The 16,772-nt window shown below is 37.6% G+C and overlaps 1 protein-coding gene across 3 annotated transcripts in view; it reads left to right on the top strand.

Annotated features, from left to right (window-relative positions):
- GK (glycerol kinase) overlaps positions 1–16,772 on the top strand; it is a 34,727-nt gene continuing 17,955 nt past the window's right edge. For 2 of the 3 annotated variants that reach the window (XM_015637712.1, XM_015637694.1), the window contains exons 1-11: positions 1–95; positions 7,713–7,786; positions 8,368–8,474; positions 9,012–9,089; positions 10,070–10,149; positions 11,118–11,255; positions 11,677–11,786; positions 12,484–12,550; positions 13,160–13,177; positions 15,044–15,079; positions 15,666–15,733. In XM_015637712.1, the coding sequence (XP_015493198.1) occupies positions 30–95; positions 7,713–7,786; positions 8,368–8,474; positions 9,012–9,089; positions 10,070–10,149; positions 11,118–11,255; positions 11,677–11,786; positions 12,484–12,550; positions 13,160–13,177; positions 15,044–15,079; positions 15,666–15,733 (842 nt within the window). In that variant the 5' untranslated portion in view covers positions 1–29. The remainder of the gene's footprint in view (positions 96–7,712; positions 7,787–8,367; positions 8,475–9,011; positions 9,090–10,069; positions 10,150–11,117; positions 11,256–11,676; positions 11,787–12,483; positions 12,551–13,159; positions 13,178–15,043; positions 15,080–15,665; positions 15,734–16,772) is intronic. The other variant, XM_015637702.1, reaches the window with a different exon arrangement.

Raw genomic sequence — 16,772 nt, 5'->3', positions numbered from 1 at the left:
CGGAGCGGAGCGGGCGCTGAGGGGGCTCCATGGCCGCGTCGCTGGGGCCGCTGGTGGGAGCCATCGATCAGGGCACCAGCTCCACCCGCTTCCTGGTGAGCACAGCGCGGCGATCGGGGCGGCACCGGGGGCAGGCGGCGCCCCCGCGGCCTGAGGGGAGCCGCGGTTTCCGCGCCTTTACTCCCCTCCATCCCGGCGGGGGCCTCTGCCGTGTCCTTGGGGAAGGGCAGGGGAACGGGCCCGCAGGGCCGGGCTGCGCTGTCCCGGCTGCAGCCTCCTGTCCCCCGGAGAAGCGGCGCCACTCGGCCCCGGGATGCCGGATCCGCCGCGTCGAGAGGAGCAGCGCCTGTCCCGCGGGAGCGGTCCCGGGGCGAGCCCGAGACCAGCATCTCTTAGTGCTGCTGCAGGCACTGCGAGATCCCGCTGCTCCGAGCAGGCTGCGTCTGCAATCTGTCAGGTTTGCAATCTGTCGGGTGTCTCGCCCCGAATGGAATCCAATGGACAAGGTCCTCAGGCACTGGGGAAATAGATCCGTGCGAGTTAGGTGACTGTGATTAGCTGGTGCTCAAACAATGCGATGACTCCACTGTGTTCCCCGCTAAAACCTGCCCGGGGCCTGCTGGAGTGACTGCTGCAGTTCCAGCCCTAATGTCAGTGCATCTTGTGCGCTGTAGGTATTCAGGTGGCTGAAACTCCACACCTTGTGAAACACTGATTTGTTTAAACGCTAGAAGAAGATAAGTTTAAGGATAGAAGAATTAATATATTAATCGCATATTTGACCCTTTAGTGAAGGATCTAGTTATTTCTATATTATGTAATAGACTGTAACTAATGTTGTGTATGAAAATTACTGTAGATACTTCTGGATTGCAAATTCTACAAATGTACTGTCTCCCTAGTCAGTTAAGTCATGGTAGTTTGACTTAATTAAGGTTCGATGACAATTTCCTTCATGGAAGTGGAATAGAGATAATTAGATATAAAATGTTGTCAAATGTGCAAAGTATCAATTGGGAAGATTCATGTTTTGGTTTGCCCTTGCTTTTTTCTTTAAATGCTTCCCCCATGTGAAATGTTCCTTTGTGAAGCAGGAGACTAGAATATCTTCTTGACCTATGTTACCATTATTACTCAATATCACGACCTTCATACGATTGTCAAATGACAAAACACAGTTCTGGGGGTGGGGAGAAACTCCAAACTGACAAATGACACCAGTGGGTTGTCTTGGATGCCAGTCAGGAGTCCTTTTTGGGAACAAACTTGAAGAAGGTCCCTGTAACACATGAAGATAAATTCTATCTGCCATTATGTATATGCCAAATTAACTTTTTTTCTTGTCCTAGAAAGATAAGACTAGTAGAAGTAAAACTTAGCTCTTTTTACAAGTATTTTTACAAGTTCCTCATAGGAGGAATTTCTTCTGCTGCACACATTCATCAATGGCTTTTATGCAGTTGGGAGGATTTTGCCTGTCTACGAGAGGATTCTGACGCTTCCTTATTTTTTTAAGAAAAAAATATTTGTCATTTTTAAATTCTTCTTACATCTGTCTCAGTGTCTCACAATTAATGTCAGCACACACATTGTCTTAAACTTGGCAGTGTGATCATGTCATTATGATAATAAAGTTGCATGGGCTTGAGCAAATAAGGTACATGATCACTGAGTTAAATCAGAACTTAGGGGAGAGAGAAAGAAGAGGGCAAAATGTGCAGAGATCTGCTACAGCTCACCTCAGTCATTCAGATAACAACATGTGTATCTGGAGAATCCTGTGCTGGAAGGGGATCTCTGCTGCTGGAAGAGAGATTTTGTCTTGAAATATTTTAAGCCAGAATGTAATGTATTGTTTTGTATGCCCAAATTATTTCCTTGGCTCTGTTGGTCTTTTGCTTTTAGTTGATTTGGTTATATTTCTCACTGATTTCTCTACATAGTTTTTTGTTGATTTTTTTGTTGTTGTTTTCTTTTTTTTTAAATATAGTGTTTCCAACAGTTTCTGTCTTCACCATGTCACAAGTCAAAATCAACTTGATGCTTACTTTGCACTTGTGTATTCAGCAGTTCAGTGCAACTGTTGCCTAATTTTTTAAGCGGAAGACATATGATTTTTACCAGGTTAAAGGGTTCTTCTGGGTGAAAAACTATCTGGTCCAATGGGGCCAAAGAGTAGTGTCAGCAGTTCCAAGTGTAGATTTACAATTACAGGTGGCACATTTACTGGTGGTGTCCATAGCAGTAAGTAGCGAGGGCTGATACCTCATGGCATTTTCATCCGGCATGGGGATGGGTTAGGATGTTCTCTCAGATGGGAATGGCAAGTTGACTGAAATTCCAGTCGGAGAAGGGGCCTGCCAGGATATCCATAAAGTTAAATAAAGTTTAGCACTTTGTGTAGAATGCTATGAAGATGCTTAGTGAAAAACGATACCCTCCTGCTGGACATCAGGTTGGATTTAGGTGAGGAATGCATCCTTGTGCTGCTGCAATTAAGAAAAAAATTCAGGAAGTAATTGTTGCCATCTGTGTAGCATTTGGGAGGCAGCATCTGAAACACTGTGTCTGATGTTGGACCCCGCAGAGGACAAGAGTTTGAAGAAATGGATTTCATCCAGCCAAAGGAATCCCTGTGCTGCAGCACAAAGCCGTGGAAGGCGGGTTTGGAAGATCAGGGGTTCTTTCCTCACAAGAGAGAGACTAAGGGGTGATCTCACCTATCTAACCACAGTTTCTGGAGAACATAGAACCAGCCTCTTCTCAGATGTGTCCAGGAAAAGACAGTGGGCAGTAAATATAAGCTGCGGCAAGTGAAATATCCAATAGATGTAAAGAAACAATGTTTCACTATGAGGGCTCTGGATCAGGGGCTGAGAAGGTGCCTGGAATTTCCATCTTTGCAGATATTCAGTGCCTGACTGAAAAACGGCCTGAACAGCCTGGTTTTAAATTTAGGCTTACCTGAGCAGCGAGTTAGGCTAGGTGACCTCTTGAGATTCAGAGTAAATTATCCTGTGCACAGACACAAGTTTTGTTTCTCGTGCTTGTGTGAATGAGGAGGCTGCATGAGCACAGATGCTGAAGAAGCACCAGAACTCAGGCGTATTTCTATTACTGTCACTTCTTATTAATCTTGCCTCTCACACAGCACACATCCAGTGGTAGTTTTATGCTGTAGCTTTATCCTCCACAAAACCTATTTTGGATCTTTACTTTTATCTACTTTTACAAAATGAACTGTAATTATTTTTGAGATTGTAACTTTTCTGTTAAGTTCAGTTGAACCTGGGTAACAGATTCAGAGTTACCAGAGGACAAGACAAGACAGAGTTACCAGAGGACAAGTTACCAGGGACAAGACAGTGTTTTTAGTACAAGGCAGTTATTTAAGGCTAATTTTCTTAAAGGTATCAAGCAGGAACATAAATTGGGTAGGCTAAATAGGTGTACCCAGATGTTCTGAGTTCTGGCCAAGATGTTTTATTGAATATTTTCATCAAATACTTTAATCTCTCGTGTTCCATTTCTTATTATTCAAGAATCATGTAAGTACACTATAACTTCTTTTGTGAGAAGTCTTAAGATCAGGAGCTAATGGCAAACTGAACCGTTTGATCAGTTGAAAGATATTTGCTGGATAATGTTCCTGGCATTTTATCCAGGAACATCAAGAATTGAAAGACACAGTGAAGTACCTACACAGTACTTTAAGTTCTAAGTTTGTCAGTCAGCCACAGAACAATTTTTTTCCTCCTCTGTAAAATATTTCTTTTTTCCTTTACTTCTTCACCAGAAGAAACAATCAAACAAAGCTGTATCACATTGCAAGCATTCTTTTCAATAAACAAGAACTGATTTTAGGTAAGGAAGACATTCATACCCACTGAGCTTTCTCTTCAGAGGGGAATCCATTTTTACCCCTCTACTGAAGTAACATGACCTTTTGGGAAAGAGAAAAGCTTGCTTGATATAACTAGCAACAATGGTTAAAAATATTGTAAATAGTTTTTCCCCTAGCTCTTATCACTTAAAATACATTGTAGTTCTACTTTAAAATCCCATAATTGTAAACGCCTCCTAGATGGTGAGGGAGAGCTGTTCATCTTGACCCTTTTCTAGGTAATTTCTAGGAGACTTGTTAAATTGTACTTATTTGTAAATTCTGACTGTGCTACTCCTAGTTAGATGCTAGAAAGGGAATTCTTATTTGTCTCATCCTCACCCCAGCTGGGTTGATTTCAATGCAATTTCAGGACTCCACCTTTGAGCTTGTTTGCCTGCAAAGCCAGGGTTGTTCCAGCTTGATGGAAACTCATGAGGATACAGCATGGAATAACAGAAATAGCTTTTCTTCAGTTAGAGTTACATGACAAAGATTGAGAGATATAAAAAGTTACTTCTAAAATCTGTTTTCATTATTGTCTTTTCAGTTGTGCAGCTTCTTGCATCACTTCCATAAGCCTTATATTTCTGTTCATTCCTTGAAAATTGTTACAACTGATAGATAGGAATTTTTTTCCACTAAGATAACAAAACATGAACATAATATACAATAATATGTAATAATATATAACTGCACCCTTTGATGTTATGTGATGTATTATATTAAAGATGCTATAAAAAGCTTGAATTAAATGATCAGCCCCTGTGCCCCTCTGCTTGTTTCCATACAGGACACCTGTGTAGGCCTTTCTTCTCTGCAGTCGTGAGACTCAAGGCTCAAGCTCTAATTCCCTGTTGGGAGTAAAGGGAGGATGTTATTTATTCCTTTTCTTTAATCTCTCACAAGAGAATTTAGTACATACCTGGTGGTTTTCACTTTCATCTCTGTTCAAGACAGTTGTGGAAGTCCAAATAGCCTGGACAATTCTTCATTACTACTGCTGATAAAATTAGGGCAAAACTGACTTTGGCTTTCCCCCCCACCCACAACTGAGAGACCAGTAGAATAAACTGGAATCAGTTCCTAATGAGTATGAAAGGATTGAAAGCATCTAGTCCAAACAAATTACTGAAATGCACTTCAAACCTGTTTCAACAGGGATGTATTGACCTTATCTGAATTATTCATACTTACTTGCACTTATTTTTCTAGATCTCCACTGTCAAAGAGAGACTGTATAGGGATTTTTTTTTTTACAACAGTAGTGATTTTTTTGGAGGGAGTGGGAAAAGAAGGCTTTGTGATCTCATTTGTTCTATTTATTCCCTACGTTATTTATCATTTTGTAGGTTTAAATTTAGCAACTCTTTCCTATCTGGCGTCTTTCCACATATCAGAATTTTGTTATCAGTGTAGAAGTCATAAAGTCATAGAATGATTTGTGTCAGAAGGGACCTTAAAGATTACCTGGTTCCACCCCCCTACCATGGGCAGGGAGAGCTTCCACTAGATCAGGGTGCACAGGGCCCTGTCCAACCTGGCCTCAAACAGGGATTGCTCTCAGTGAAACTTTTTAATCCCATGCCCTGAATAACAGGGAGTGTCTGCTGCTTTTGTTGAGAATGTCAGAAGCTTGCTGGTTTGTTTGTGATGGATTACCAAAGTGTGTTTACCTTGTTCTCTATGGATAAGAAAAAATCTGTGCATTTATAGTGTTATTGCTTCAGTTAAAAATGTATTCCTGTCACAACTTATTGCTGTGTCTGCAAGTCACACACTCCACATTCACTTGATGACTTTGTCAGATTGAATCTGTACTTCCTGCTACCAGTAGGAATCCTTTGCATTACCTTCTGTTTCAAGAAATATTGAATTATTAGTAGTAAATGATTACCACATGATATTTAACATTGTTAGTGTGTCAGATAAATACATACAGGTTACATAAAAAGTCTTCTATATTTCTGTCTTTATTCTAAAAACTGAGTAAATGTGAATATGCTTTTGGCAGAAAGACAATTTCAAATAAAGAAATCTTACTGCATACATGGAAAACAACCTTTCCTATTAACTATGTTGCATAGCATTCTGAGATACATATCCCATTATGTAAGTTGTTTCCAAATGTGTAGTACTGACAGAGCTTCCTCTTTTATTAGGATAGGTTCATGTCAAGCCTAAGCTGGTAGATGAAACACAGGTAAGTAAATATAGTAAAAATAATTCAGTGGTGCTCTTTCTATGTAGTCTTTCCAGCTGATAGGAGAAAAGAATGATCATGTACCTTTTTAAGACTTCTTTTCTGGGCAGTGGAGCTTTCAGTGTTTTCCAGAGTTTGTGCTGTTTTCATCCTTGGAGGTTTTTAAGACTTGCTTAGAAAAGTTCTTGAGCAACCTCATCTAATCTCATTGCTGATCCTGCTCACAGCAGGAGGTTGTACTAGAGATCTCTCAATGTCCCTTTCAGCCTGAATTATTCTGCAATTCTAATATATAAGTACAATGATTCCAAACTTCAAAGTTTCACTCTAAAGATACTCTTTAAGGTTCCAAAGAAACTGGAGAATCAGAACTTCATCTCCTTTTTGTCAGAGTTGTTGTAATAGTTTCAGTGTAAAGTGTACCGTATAGGTGATACCAAGAGTTATGGATTAAAAGCTTTAAGAGAAATTCCTAAAATTTGTGGAATTAGAAGAGAGCATTAACAAGTATCAAAAAGATTCAGTTGTATCCTAGAGGGTGGATGGATATAACTGAATTTTGTTTCTTTAGCATGCAAGTGGTTTCTAAATCTGGCTCAGCTCTGTTTTCCATAAAAAGGTAGGATGGTGTCCTACTGCCCTGTTCTGCAGTTCACCTGAACCTGCTGCTAGATTTTACTTTCTAGGTCCCAAAACGTTCTTCCCACAAACGATTCTGTGTGGTGCTGGGGAGAAAGAGCCATTCCCACAGGAATGCCACCACTGTCCAGCCAGGCACTCTGGCCACTCACTGTACACTTCAGTTGAATGTTTGACTGGGTGTCCCTGAGCTTGGCCTCAGCAGAGATTTCTTTTGGGAACAGGCCACTGCTGGTTAATGAGGCTTGTTGTGCATTCTCGGTGAGCTTCTACTGCAAGGCAGAACCTCTGACTTGTGATTCCTTAAGAACACCCATTGATAGAGTCAGTCCTCGTGATTCTCTACTCTGCTGGTTTTTATTGTAGTGTTTCCAAATTTAATTTACTTTTCTGCATGTTCTTCTCTTTTTTGATGTGTTGTGTTGCTGTAGTGGCATTCTTTTCTTGTCAGATTGTTCATGAGCTCTGTATTTGTAGTTGTTTTGAAACAAAATGGGTTTTGCCTAGGTACTTTCTTGTTCTTCAGTTTGGTCCCTTCTTTGTTTTGTGACAGATTTTTACTCTTCCTAAAAGTGAGCTAACCCAAGAAAACACACAGGTAACTCTGGCAATAGAGTGGCACAGCAAGAGCTAAAGAAATGTTGTTATCAACAACAGTGGGTATTTTACTGAGAGAAGCTCCTGATGCATTTTTGTGTAGAACTTCTATAACCACCACAAGAAAAAATCTGGTTCTTTTCCAACACATCAAGGGAAAAAAAAAGCAGTTAAAATTGACAGAGTGACAGCAAAGTTTGCTGAAATAATCTTTGCCTACCTTAATTTTAAAAGTTCATATATCTGAATCCTTGTTCTTTAGATATTGGGGTTGATGATAGAAAATTACTGTCTGTTGTCCCAGCACTGCATTTGCTCAAAAGAATAAATGTTAATTATTGTTTAAACTTCTGTGTTCATAGAAAATTCAATTGTGTAATTTATTTGCAGGTTTTTAATGCAGAAACAGCAGAGCTCTTGAGTCACCATCAAGTGGAAATAAAGCAAGAATTCCCTAGAGAAGGGTATGATTTTATTTTTTTTTTCCATTTGTGTACAGTTTGGTCGAGTTTATGAATTTTTATCTATGAGTCATCAAAACTGAAGCTGATTAATAATTCTTAGTGGCACAGTAACTGCTATAAAAGACTGGGCAGAAAAAATGACAGAAAATAGCTCCCACTGGGTGTCTGGAATGTGCCTGAGTTACGGGAACTAAAAGTGCTTGGCTCAGGTCACTCATTTACATATTTAACGGCTAAATGTTGATGTTTAAAACTATAGTTTAAATGAGACTTAACATCTCATATAAGGTGAATAAAGCTGGTAATTTTTTACATTTGAATCACAGTCTTCATCTTGGGCCACAGAAATGTCTTTCTATTGTTTTTGAGGTTTTGTTTGTTTGTTTGTTCCTAACTAACCTACCATTTGCTGCCAGTGCCTTCTGTATAGAATAAGACAAAACAAAACTCTTTGTCTGTAGATATGTAAAATATGTTTTGTATCTATAATTGTATTAAAATGCTCAGCTTGTTTTTCAGGCTAGCATTCTTTTTTCTTTTTATGCAATTTTTTATTAACTGGTGTTTACTGTTTGTTAAAGATGGGTGGAACAAGATCCAAAGGAAATATTAAACTCTGTCTATGAATGTGTGGAAAAGACCTGTGAGAAAATGGCACAACTGAACATAAACATCGCTAACATAAGAGGTACTTATGGGTAGAGGGCTTCAATGTGGTTGTGCAATTCAGATACCACCATTTTTAAGTTAATAAATAGAAAGGTGGCAGCATGTGCCAGCCTCAAACAGAATGTTAAATTGTATTTGAAAGCAGGTTTTGGGGAGGAATAATGAGGAAATAAGTCCTTTGTGTACATTAGCAATGCAGAATCTACAAATTAGACTTAACCTAATCTTGTAAAATCACAGAGTCAGGTGATGAAGAAATTCTGAAATTTAGTTTAGGACATTAATTTGAGAAAGCTGTTTTCCCTGACAGTGTTGTTGCTGTCTCAGTTTGTGGCCAAAAAAGAGCGAGCTTTAGAGCATATAGGTTAATCAGCAAAGATGAGTTCTTAGAAGTAATATTTCTAGATTACACCTTGAAAACGTTGGAAGCTTTTATTTCCCATTTACTTTCCTCTTCTCCTTACCTGTTCCTCCCTCCTCTCCTTTCCCTCCCTCACCCCCCCCAAAAGGGGAAAACAAACCTTCTGAAAAGGATACTTTCTATTTTGTCCTGAAGCCATTGGTGTCACCAATCAGAGAGAAACAACAGTGGTTTGGGACAAGACAACTGGAGAACCTCTTTATAATGCTATTGGTAACTATTATACTTCTTCTATGTAATATGTAATATCATAATACGAACATGTTATGGAAAAAATGCTTTTGTAGTTTCCTGTGCAGATCTGGTTGTGGCCTAGCCTAGTAATTTCTTGGATTTTTTTGTTATCTGTGTTGTACAAACTGTGTTTGTACACACACCAGTGCAGTATAAAAAAGCCTATTCCATAAAAATTATTAATAACTCAATATATTGGTTTTCAAAAAGACCCCTCAGTGTTCCTGAGGGGTTTCTGGCATAAAATGCTCTGAGTTGTACCCAATCACTTCCTTTGCTATTTTCTGGTTGCTGTTGATTTAACTTAAAAGGAAAAAACATGTTAAGTAGGTTTAATGAATACTTATTGATGACTTAATGAATACTTATTAATACTCAGAGCTTTATTTTTAACTTACTTTAGCTTTTCAGATATTTTCAACTGAAAAATGGTAATTGTCTAGAATTGTTTTTTTAAGTCATGTCAAGTGCCAGATATAGTTTGGTGCAGTATTACTGTAAAAACAAACTTTTCTATAGCAAATATATGTAGTAAACAGCTTTATCTTAAAACCTAGCTATACCTTGATAACTGCAACATAGTTCTGAAAGTTTACATAGAAATAGTAAATAATCATCCTGATATTTGTTTTAACTTCTTAGTTTAGTCACAGTCATCTGCTGCAAAGTAGCATTAGTCACTTGCTTATAATTCTGATAAAGTAAATATCCTATTTGTGGAAAATCCTGCTTCTTTCTCAAATCGTTTGTTCTTCTAAATCAAATGGATTTATCTAACCATTTCAATTTTTACAACAGTGCCTTTAAAATACAATGGCAATACAAGATTCTTTCAACTACATGAAAAGATAAAAATAGATGGGAATTCATTGGCAAGAGCTGTTGTTTCATAGAAGCAGGCTGAACATGTCACTTTGTGTGTATTAAATCACATGAGTTAATTTAATTCACGTTTTTAGTGTGGCTTGACCTGAGAACCCAGTCAACAGTTGAACGTCTTCTTAAAAGAATTCCAGGAAAAAACAAAACTTTTTCTAAGGTAGGAGATATTCCAGAAAATTGCTGCAATATATAGTGTTTTGGATATATGTGTTTAAAATTCCCCAAAACAAAGTCAGTTGTAGTTTCTAGTCCCTTCTTTGCTTGTCAAATAATAAAAAATGAGCATAAAACACCAATCTGAGACTAGAAATTTTTTTATTTCCTTAAAATAAATGTTTAAAACTCATTTAATTTCTCACTGCAGAAGTTACATGAGTAATAGTGAGACCTAATTCTGTGCTATCTAGCCAATATAAAATAAACATTACACACAAAAATAAAGTAGAAAAAAAAATGGGAAGTAATTTACTGGTACGAAATGTATTATCCATTCTTGTGCCTTAATATTGAAATTAATTACATCTAATCTGCCAACAAGGAACATTGTTCATAAAGAGCAAATTCACTTTTTTTTGTGGTCATATATATAACAATTTGGAAACTAAATGCTTGCAAAAAGTTGTCACAATTGTTTGATTAATGTTGTCCTTTACTGATTGAATAAGTATTATATATTTTTTATATTATATGTTTTCCTATAGGCAGAAAACAGATGTCAAAAAGTATATAAACTTAGCTGATTTTCAGGTTCTAGTAGAATGCAAATGTCATCTTTCCTGTGTTGTTCTGCTCATTTTTGTTGTTGTTACTTATCGTCTAGTCATATGGAGATATCCTAGATAAGACAGGCCTTCTGCAAACAACTTCTTCCACGAAGATGATCTTTGAACTGCATTTAGATCAGCTTTGATCTTTATCCATTTTTGCACTGGTCATTTGATTTTGATGTTTTCAGACTTGCATGTTGTATGCTTAGTACTTATTTAAATAATTGCACAAGTTTGTGTAATTTCTCTGAATTTTGTATCTTTTTTCCTTTACTATCACAATTTTTACATATAACTACAGTATTTATGGAAAAGATACTTGCATGGTGTTTAAATTCCTTTTTTTTTAATTTTACAGTTTAAGACCGGTCTTCCACTTAGCACTTATTTTAGTGCAGTGAAACTTCGGTGGCTTTTGGATAATGTGGAAGAGATTAGGAAAGCAGTTGAGGATCAAAGAGCTCTGTTTGGGACTATTGATTCGTGGCTTATATGGGTATGTATTTGTGAGCTTATTGTCACTCTTCATACAGTGAATTTCCATATCATGTAAATCTCCATGCATGTGATACACGATGCCCACTGATGACACAATGATGTCAATAAAAGCTACTAAAGAAATTCCAATAAAGTAATTCATCTTGCAAGATGAACTTTTACTATCTCTGTACCACTGTATTTTTTTCTAGATGCTTATGTGTAACTTACCATTACAGTTTGCTGTAAAACTTTGATCACACTTTCAGAAAAATCTTGGACTTTAGAAAGGTGTATTAGGTCTGCCTCTCTAGTTGTTGCAGAAATACCAGAGTTACTAATCCCAAGGTGAAAACTTTGTGATATTGAATTTTTTTTGTAATTTGTTGAAGTAAGCCTATATCTATCCCCTTGATGAATGCTGTGATGTTTCTGTTCAGAGTTTGACGGGTGGAAAGAATGGAGGCATTCACTGTACAGATGTCACCAACGCCAGTAGAACGATGTTATTCAACATTCATTCCTTGGAATGGGATCCTGAGCTTTGCAAGTAAGCTCGGTTTTTCAGTAATACTTTTATTTAAATAGTTTCTAACTTGTTTAAAGGTAAGAATCTCTTATCTAAACTGAAACCAGCAGGTACTGTTCTATTTACTGTTGACATTAACGACTAAGATTCATTCTTCTCCAGATGTCCAATTTACAATGGTCTGGATTAACTAAAAGTAGCAGAATCTTTCTGTAGATGGAGGCCTGGTTCATGGCAGCAATTTAACTCAGCTGATTAGAGCATGATGCTAATAATGCCCAGGTTCTGGGTTCAGTCCCTGTATGGGCCATTCACTTAAGATGCTTGTGGGTCCTTTCCAACTCAGAATATTGTGATTTAATAGTTTCTTTATTACTTAATCAAAATTGTAAAGTATCTGGAATGAGAGTGGCTCTATTTGAAATTCAAATTTACTAAAAAGTGTATTATTAAGATATTGTTGGAAGAGGCATGGATTTCTATGTAAAAGAGTTGGATTTATCCTCAAAGACTGAAATATATGCTATTTTACTCCAAAACCCTGTGTTCACTGTAAAAAGTGGAAAAACACATAGCTATAGATTAAAACCTGGAAACAAAAGTTCCTTTTATAGTTGTTTTTCTCCTTATACCTTAAACTTATTTAAGAAAATATATCCAAAATGCTTTCTGATTTAGCACTGACTATACAATATACATTGTTTTTTGTTGTGTTCAGGTTCTTTGATATTCCTATGGAAATACTTCCAAACGTACGAAGCTCCTCTGAGATTTATGGCCTGATGGTATGTTTTCCAGTATTTGTGTGAAATTCATCTTGTAAAAATATAATTGTGTCGATTTGGATTTGACAGATTCCATAGATTAGGACTAATGGCTTTTTCTATTGTATTGCTTGATTTATGATTAGTACACTTTTATCTACTGTTATATAATATTATAGGAAGTTGAGTATTTGATTACTTTAATGCAGCACCAATTCTTCTGACACAGTGGCATCTAATTAATGAAATTCAAGATTGGATAAACTGGATGTTGTGATTTTGCCTTCTTTTTCCTGGAAATTTAAGCTATTGTTAGATAAGAATACATGTATCTTCTAGTGAAGACAAGTTACAAGATGGATTTTTTTAAGTAGGACTCTAACTTCCCTGAAACGTAAATATTTTTGCTGGTGTGTTAATGGAAAGGCCACTAGAAGTTATTGCTTACGTTTATTTATATGAAGATTGGATAAGAGTGAGTTGTATTGAGTTGAATGAGCAAGGTAAATGGAAAAAGATACTGCCTGACCACCAGAACAGAATTGCTCATCACTTTAAATGTGAACTTCTGTTTCTCTTCCCCTTTCTTTCTATTTTTTTTTTTTATTTTCTTCCTTTTGCTGGCTGTAGAAAATCTGTCCTAGCCGGGTGAGTAGAGGCTTCCATTAGGCTGACCACCTATATCTTACCTGTTCTGCTCAGATGCTGTGCATTTTTATTGGTTTCAGGATTAGAAGAAGTGCACTTTCTAGGCCAATAAACTTGCTGTGTGTTTCCAAATCTGAGATAGTACAATTAGAGTTCTTGCCAAAATTGTTTCTAAAATGTGATCTTTAATGTATGTGTTTGTCTTAATTTCCACACTGCTGAATATTTCTTTTTATAGTAAGCTAAAAAATACAGCTACTGGCTAATAAAAGTTAGCTACAGCATTTTCTAAATGAGAAAAACTGTCCATTCCATCTAAAAATGTTAATTCTATGGTAGCTAAACATCAGATTCATGTAGAGCTTTTTAGTGCATTTATAAACACAGTTATCTTAAATCCAGTTAATTAAAATGGGAATTAAAAAAAAGTAAATTCAGATTGGAAATACACTTGCATGGCTTTATTGAAAATGCATTTTCACGATTGCACAAAAAAAAAAATTAAAGAAACAAGTAGAAATTGTCTAGAAATTGTTAAATAATTAAATGAAATTTTCAGGATACCTTCACTAAGTTTGCACATGGCACTGAGTAGGGCAGAAGTGTTGATACGCTAGAGGACAGGAAGGGTCTGTGTAGGGATCTGGTCAGGCTGGAGTGATGGGCTGAGACCAATTCTGTGAGGTTCAACAAGGCCAGGTGCCAGGTCCTGCCCTTGGAACACAACAACCCCAGGCAGAGCTACAGGCTGGGGGAGGAGTGGCTGGAAATGTGCCCAGAGGAAAAGGAGCTGAGGGTGCTGGTTAAGAGCAGCTGAACATGAGCCAGGTGTGCCCAGGGGCCAGGAAGGCCAAAGGCAGCTGGGCTGGATCAGCAATGGTGTGGCAGCAGCAGCAGGGCAGGGATTGTCCCCCTGGACTCGGCACTGCTGAGGCCACACCTCAAATGCTGTGTCCAGTTTTGGGCCTCTCACTACAAGAAAGGCACTGAGGGTGTGGAGCGAGTCCAGAGAAGGGCAGCGGAGCTGGGGAAGGGTCTGGAGCACAGGGGTGGTGAGGAGCAGCTGAGGGAGCTGGGGGTGTTCAGCCTGGAGAAAAGGAGGGTCAGAAGGGGATCTTACCACTCTCTGTAACTGCCTGGTAGGAGGTTGTAGCCAGGTGGGGTTCAGTCTCTTCTCCCAGGTAACAGTGATAAAACAAGAGCCTTCAAAGCTTGTCAAATTTTGGAAGAGGCTGCCCAGAGAAGTGGTGAAGTCACCATTCCTGGAGGTACTTAAAAGATGTATAGATGTGGCACTTAGGGACATGGGTTAGTGGTGGACTTGGCGGTGCTGGGTTAACAGTTGAACATGATAATCTAAGAGGTCTTTTCCAATTTAAATGATGTTATGATTCTGTAACAGGACTATGACTGAAAAACTGGTAGTGTTTGGAAGAAGGCCTACACGAGACTTAAAACGCTGTATCTTAAAATCAGGCATCTGCCTTTGCCTAGAGTGTTGCCACAGCCATTTTTTTCCTAATCACTTTATCATTTTGCACTTTTGCATTTTACACTTGGCATCTACTGCACAAATTACACTGAACTGGATTTTCTGTATAGTATTCTTTCAAGAAAATTTATGCTTGGAACTTTTGAGGTCACATAAAGTATATTTGTAAAGCTTCCTGCTCTCCATTTCTTAGTGGTTTAAACATGAGCTGCATTAAGCTGAAACAAAGTGTATACCTGAACTGAACCACGTTGCTTACATGACCCTTCCTTGTTTTCCTTCGGGCATTAGAAGTTTAGCTTATTTTTCATGGCCTTCAATTCTAGTCATGGGAAGCTAAACTCAGAGTTTTTCTTTCTTGTTTTGCAAAACAGGAATCTGGAGCTTTGACAGGTGTACCAATTTCTGGGGTAAGTCCTACTTCAGCTTATACTCTGACATGACAACCTGGAACTGAATGAACATATCTCCATAGGAAAATCTTTAAAGATGACTGCATCCTGCTATAAATTAAGTTCTTGGTTTTTCACTTCAGGTTAAACAGGAAGTAGTCCTTTGAAGATGAATCACTATTTGGCTTGATCCATTATTATTAAGGTCTGGCTGTGGAAATACAAATGAGAGCTTTAATGCATATATGTAGTGCTGTTGAAAACTTGGTATCTCTAAGTAAAAGAGTAACATTACAAAATAGATGCATGCTCTGCTTCATATATATAAAAGTATATACATAATACAGACATGCTGGGCAAATTCTCAGCTTTTTCCAATGTATAAAGATAGTAAATTTTAGTTTTTATTTCTTTAAATTGCTCACCATAAGCAGCGGAACACATTTCATTTGCAGTTCTTACAGAGGGAAAAGTAATAAAAAGCATAGCTTTTCTCTGTAGGTGTTTCCTTGCTTTCAATTACCTGTGTGCTACTAATAGATTATAATCAAATATGTAATTCATGTGAGGACATGTGCTAAAGGAAAAAATCTCTCACTTTCAGTGTTTGGGTGACCAGCATGCTGCTCTTGTTGGGCAAATGTGTTTTCAAGATGGACAAGCAAAAAACACGTAAGTTATTAGGAACGTAGTAAGATAAACACAATATTCTGTTTTGAATTTAGTATTATGTTCTCTTTCAAGCAACTGCCAACTTCTTTTGTAGTTTACATGTAATTACAGATCTACCTTTTGAGTGTGTTGACCCACAAAGTAAACCATGTCATGACTCTCATATAAAGTAATGAAGATATTAAGGTTACATGCTTGTGAGGTGTATCTTGGAACACAGTCACTGCAAGGAAAATCTCTATGTGACAGGGGGCTTTCATTTTAATCTTCAAAACACAGATTAAAACAGTTGCAGTGACATTTACATGGTGACCTAAGGTAAAGCAAATTCAGGACAGTGAGTTAGATTGCACAGATTTAAATGACACAGCTTTGCTAGATGGGAAGGGTCCATTTCAGTTGAAGTGCTTAGTTTTGCTTCTATGTCTAGCTCAGAGTGGAGAATTTTACATTCATTTTTTGCTGTTTCTCAGCCCCTTAATGTCCTTTGTGTAAAATAGCTGATCAGTTGAATCAGTCAACTGGTATAATCAAACAATCATTGGAGGAAAAGCTGTCTGCTGAAATGACTTACTGCTCTATTTACAACCAGGTGCTTAACTAAGCATGTAGGGACATACACACTCAAGTATGGGAGTTTCACAGGTATGATTACATATCAGTCTATCTTAATTTGTTTCTGTTACTGCTTTACTATTTCCTTTTCCAAATATAACTGAAGGCTATCTCAGTACTGATTTAAGCTATTAATTTTGAGGGTTTTAAAAAGGTAAGGAATATTTTTCTCAAGAATAACTTCTTAGAGTAAGTTGGAGTGGCTTGTAGTACTTTGTACCCCTTATATTAAACTATGTTCTTAGATGTGTATAAGAGACAGGTAGTACTTTGTACCCCTTATATTAAACTATGTTCTTATATGAGTGTGTATGCACACACATATATAATTTGGTCTTCTAATGGGAAACATGCCATTTTCAGAAATTTTTGAATGGGATGTGTCTAAAGAAAACCCTCTTTGTGACAGGAACAAAGTTGCTTA

Source organism: Parus major, chromosome 1 (assembly GCF_001522545.3).
Source record: "Parus major isolate Abel chromosome 1, Parus_major1.1, whole genome shotgun sequence".
NCBI classification, from domain to species: Eukaryota; Metazoa; Chordata; class Aves; order Passeriformes; family Paridae; genus Parus; species Parus major.
Note: the sequence above shows the minus strand (reverse complement) of the source record. Positions and strands in the feature narration are given on the sequence as shown.